We start from the raw sequence: 5,854 nt of genomic DNA, 5'->3' as shown, positions 1-5,854 counted from the left end.
GTCTGTATCCAGGGAGCAACACTGCAGGCAGAGATGAAGTGAGTTAGAGACTTGCTGTAACACCAATTATGGGTGATAGCAGTGAGAGGTTGAGCATCAAATTTTCTTTCTATTAATAAATGTATAATAATTATTATCAGAATTTAGAATGATGCATGGCCTATCTGGAAGTAAAATCAAGTCTAAAAACTACAAGATGTCTTCAAACAGGGATACACGCAACAAAAATAATGCATTTCTAGGGCTGTAGAGCATATTAAACATAACTAACGAGAATTAGGGTTACTATGTTCCACCGTGTGAAAATAAATCTCAGAACACAATTAGTCATATAATCAAAAAGAGATGATTAGCACTTTATTAAATTAGCATAGATTGTACTTTTACAAATTGCAGAAATAGTCAACAAATAGAGCTGCCTTATTAGAGATTGATAGTCAGAAAATATACAAGCAACTGTTGGTATGATAACAGGATCAAATTCCACCTTGTGTATCCACACTGCCATTTCTACTCATTCCATTTACATTCCATTACTTTTTATTCTTGTTTACCTAGTCATATACAGCATGATATAAGTGATATTCAAAAAGGATCCATTTTCAATGATTTCTTCACCACATTATAGGTATTCTCCACTGGAAAAATATTTTTCTTAGGTCTTCAAAATGAGAAATACATATATATAGTGGCCTGACCTGATTTCTGGAAATGCTTAAATACTAAAGCATTTTTAAATCAGTAACTACAAACGCCACATGACTACACTTACGCACTGTGTCATCAGAGAAATATTTTAGAATATTTTGAGTACTCAACAGTTTATGATTCCAGTGGTCTTCAGGGGAATAACTGATTGCTTTTCACTTTCATGCACATTCAAAATTTCTTACAAAAGAAGAATGGTGAAACAAAATACATAATCTGCCCTTGATAATTTGTGACACTCGGCAGTTGCAGAGAAGCCAGTATTGAGTTTCTTAGAGAAGCAGAACAGCAGCCCTTCAGAGAGGGGTGAGTCGCTCATCTTCTGTCATGAAGGCATCATTAACGTGCCCTCCCTTTGTGTCTAGGGGATCGCATGGGATGCCATTTTCAATTGTGATTGTGTTTTCACACTTATCTTCAGTGTCATCCACTTCAGATGGCCCTTTGTCCTTCCTAAATGAACACAAAAAGAATGATTGGTATCTAGGAGGAGAAAGCATGGTCTTCTGTACAAACATGGAGAGCAGGAAAGGGAAGGGGAACCTTAGAATGATGAAATAATTGATGACATCGTGTATTTTCAAATAAATTTCAAAGATCATAAAGAGCTGATAAGCTGAAAAGATGCTCTCAAGATAAGCAGTCTGCCTGGATGATATATACATATTGATCAGAACAAGTGGGTCTTATTTGGAATACTAAAATAAACATATATGAATATGTACATGAATGCGTACATATGTATGTTTATATGAACGAATATGTTTGTATACACCCACATATACACCTATACATTTACAGACACAAATTGCATGAAGGAATGTGAGGAAATATATGGTAAATGGCAAGTTAAAAATTTAACTCTAGGAGAACAACTTGATAAAAATTGGATTTAAAAAAGCAATAAATTCCTCTCACAGGATTTGACAAATTAATGGCCTGAAAATGTTGAGTGAAAATCAAATTGAAATGAAATATCAAGAAGCAAACTTTCATTACTTTGCAGAAAGGAAGTAACCATTATAAATTGCAGATATCACTGCTTGGCTCTACTTATTACAAAATAGTTGCATTCATTTGTAAGTCAGGTTTTTGTAACTCAGAAAACATTTTACTAATTAACAACTCATAGCTATAATTCCAGGTCATTCCAGAAAACTCTATAAGACGGGGTAAATTTTTGAGTTTCTCTTTCTCAGATCCTTAGTAGACCCTTCTACCCCAACCCAAGTGGTAACCAGACCCTTAGTATTTCCTTAGAGTGTGGAAAGCTGTAGCCTTGAATTCAAAGGTTCTTCTTGTCTTTTGTGAAAGACCAAGCCACTGAGCCAATTATGCTTGATATCATGGAGGGAGGGGGAGAAAAAAAGAGTGGTGCATGATGATGCCCCAATGATGACTGAGACAGAGTTTCCTATTAGTCCTACGTAAAAGTCCACTTTAACATGCTTTAAAGAATATGGTGGAGGAAGGGAGAGAAAAAGAGAGAGCTCTTGTTTACAAAAGAATGACAACTAATATAGAAGGAGTAACAGAAATAGAAAATCATCACTACAATAATAATTGATTATGTTGAGGCTCATCAATGGATACTAAACCATTGAGTGAGAGATGGTTAGGGAACAGGACAGTCACATGCTCCCACAAGCAATGTACTAAATATAAAGAGACATTTGTATTTTGTAAAGGGAGAAATTTGGTGAATATCACCAACAATGAGACAAAGTGACAAGTGTCTCCAGATGTGATGCAATGAGAAGATTTTATATATATATAAAATATATAAATATTTTTAATATATATAATATATATATATATTATCCTGGCCCCCTACCAAATTTTTTTGACCTGAATCTCTCAGGAGGAACTAATCAGACAAATCCAAATTTAAAGATATTTTGTAAAACAGCTGATTTAAAGATATTTTGTAAAACAGCTGATCTGGACTCAGCACAGAGTAGGTACTCAACTACAGTGCTTAGAGTTGGATGGACACATACATGAGTGGCTGGCTAGCTAGTTAGACAGACAGACAGATGGATGAATGGATCAATGAATGCAGATCAATGGCTGGCTGGTTGGATGATAAACTGATGGATGGATGGTGGTTGGGTAATTGAACAAACAATTGGATGGACGGATGGACAAACAGACTGATGCTGTAGGCAAAGTTACTTAGACAGTAGCCCGAGGTAGATCTTGAATGGGATCCACCGCAAGAAAGAGAAAGAAGGAAGGAAGGAAACAACCAAGGAAGGAAGGAGGGAAGGAAGGAAATATATACATGTGATACTTCTTGTATCTCTTATATTGTTATTTTTTCAAATGGATGGAGGAAAATATTCATTTTCGTACCTTAGGAATTAGGAGTTAGTATAGATTTTGCCAGGCTTTGCTGATAGTTTCAAACAGCTAGATAATTTCAAATAGCTAGATTTCAAAAAGAAAGGTAAAGTAGCCTTCTGATACTGCAGATTCCACTGTCATCACTTGAAAGTATTTTGCCATTGTATACGCCACTGTCAAATGTCACAGTGTGTCACTAAAGGCCCAATACTGGGTTGGAAGTCAGGAGTTATAGTCCCAGAGACCTAGGAAAGGATAGGCTGCTGTGTTTTTCCATCCCAAGGGTGAAGACACTCCATGGCCATTCCAAGCATCAGCAACCAGCGATCGGCGCAGGTTGGGGTGGGCATCGAGTTTCATGTGATGAGAAGGTCCTCCAGCAGGTGAACTCACCTACCAGAGGACTAGAATACTTTGGTCCCTCCTCCTGTGGACAGGAGTATCATAACTTTCCATGTCCTCCAGAAAGCATAAGCAATTGACATTCTATAACCATCAATCACATTACTTCCATTCAGTGTATCCAACTTTCATTCAATATTTTGAGTGCCTACTATGTGTTGGAAGAGACACAGTCCTTGTTCTAAAGTGAAAAGAAAGGACTCAATAAAAGGAAAAAATTCCGAATTTCCCTGGTCCTCCCTCCCCTCATTTTTTATGGATTATAAAAGGAGGGATGAAACCCTAGTAACAAATACACATTTATAAATTATCAAAAATGTCTAGCTCGTGCAATTTTCCCCCAAATCACTCCCCATTGGGCTTGGAGTGAATAATAATTCTCCATAACAATAAATTTTAAACAGTCAGATCTTACCCTGAAATTTGTGTATGTAAGTATGAAACCCATATTACAAAAATCTTAGTGAATGGAGCATTCTGAAGTAAGTGGCAATGCAAAAATAGTGTTAGAAAAAATGGTTGTCAGTGTTTATTTGACAGTTTCTTCAGTTAAAAAATGTTTCGGGGCCAGCCCTGTGGCCGAGTGGTTAAGTTCGTGCGCTCCACTGCGGCAGCCCAGGGTTTCACCAGTTCGGATCCTGGACATGGACATGGCACCACTCGTCAGGCCATGTTGAGGCGGTGTCCGACATGCCACAACTAGGTGGACCTGCAACTAAGATATACAACTATGTACCAGGGGGATTTGGGGAGATACAGCAGAAAAAAAAAAAAAAAAGATTGCAACAGTTGTTAGCTCAGGTGCCAATCTTAAAAAAAAAAATGTTTTTATGGAGTTAGAAGAAAAATTGCCGAGAACTGGACACATGCAGATCACTGCAAGGAATCTTGCCTCTCCCTCCACCAACCACAAGGGAAAAATAATCTATCAGGTGTCACAAAAGAATGGGAAGAACTAAAAAGGAAGATGCAAACGGATGAGGACAAGTTTCTCTTCGTTAGTAGAAGGATTTCTCAACCAAAAAGATTCTGAGCGAAATCACTCTGGAAATTTATCAAAGCGAGCTGTGTCAGTGGCAAATTAGGTACATATTGTTCTTTTGTGACCTTAGATCCAGTTGTTCCGAGTCATGGCATTGCTGGGCTTCACAAACTGCAGTGTCAGTAACTTGCTGGTTGGTGGACATGATAAGCAGCTCAAAGGTTATCTAACAGTAACATAGCACTTTGTCACATCTCATAGTGTGTACTGTAATAAACTGATTCACTGCCCATGCATTGCTCTTACTAAGAATAATAAAACTTAACTATCTTTCTGGATCATTCTGATTTGATGTTCCGCTAAAAACATGAATTCTTTTTCCTGAAAAATAAAATTGAGCTTTAATGACTTCCGCCGTTCCTGTAATGTCAGCTGGTCCAGGAAGAGGATAAAACAAACAATAAAAAAAAGTGACTAAAATACCTGAAACTAGCTCCTAGGAGCCTTGAGAATGGATATCTCTCATAAATCCAGAGAGAAGAGGGGAAAAAGAAAGGACAAAAAAAGTATCAGGTGGCCCTCGGAGCTGGGAGTGTTGAAGAACAGGGTTTGCTCAAGATAAAGTAGTTGCACCTAAAAGCAGAAAGAGTATTTCTATCTCCTTTCAAACAAGATAGGGCAGAAGAGCCAAGGTCCAAGAATAGCCAGAAAAACAACAAAGGATAGACAAATATGATTTTAAAGCAGGACAGAATCAATTATTGGGGAAATAGGACTGTCCTCATAATCAGTATGGATGATTCCTGGTGAAAATGTCAGCAACGATGCTGTTACTGGAATGATTTCAGTGGGCATTGCAGCACACTGATTGGTGGGATTTGGGATCAAGCCCACCTGGTTTTAAATACTGGTACTACTACTTTCTAATCATGTGACTGTAGGCAGGTGGCCTTTTATCTGTCATGTGATAGCAATAATAATAATAATCAGTATCTATCACATGGCAGAAACCAGACTAAGTGCTTTGCATACATCATCTCAACTATTCCCATTGCAATATTATGCACATTTTATTATTATCATTGTTTTTCAAATGAAGGAGCTGAGACTCAAATATATACAGCAACTTGTCTTTCAGAATGGAACAAAATTGGTAAAAAGAGTGGACCTAGAACTCTATAATCTCCCCAAGCTTCACTCAAAACACGTATTTTATTCCTACTGAGTATGTACATTTAAGAAGAGCAAAGAAAGACAATTATTAGCTCTAACATTTCTGATTTTATTTATACTTCTATTTTCAAGACTATTTATTTAATTAAAGGTTATTTTTTTTAAGATTGGCACCTGAGCTGACATTGGTTGCCAATCTTTCTTCTTCTCCTCCTTCTTCTTTTTCCTCTTCCTTCTTCTTCC

The 5,854-nt window shown here is 37.2% G+C and overlaps 1 protein-coding gene across 1 annotated transcript in view; it reads right to left on the bottom strand.

Moving 5' to 3' along the window:
• Positions 1-330: 330 nt before the first annotated feature.
• The window catches only part of CLTRN (collectrin, amino acid transport regulator), an 18,437-nt gene continuing 12,913 nt past the window's right edge, over positions 331-5,854 (bottom strand). The window contains exon 4 of the mRNA XM_046672904.1: positions 331-1,161. Within this exon, the coding sequence (XP_046528860.1) occupies positions 1,005-1,161 (157 nt within the window). The 3' untranslated portion in view covers positions 331-1,004. The remainder of the gene's footprint in view (positions 1,162-5,854) is intronic.

Source organism: Equus quagga, chromosome 10 (assembly GCF_021613505.1).
Source record: "Equus quagga isolate Etosha38 chromosome 10, UCLA_HA_Equagga_1.0, whole genome shotgun sequence".
NCBI lineage: Eukaryota > Metazoa > Chordata > Mammalia > Perissodactyla > Equidae > Equus > Equus quagga.
Note: the sequence above shows the minus strand (reverse complement) of the source record. Positions and strands in the feature narration are given on the sequence as shown.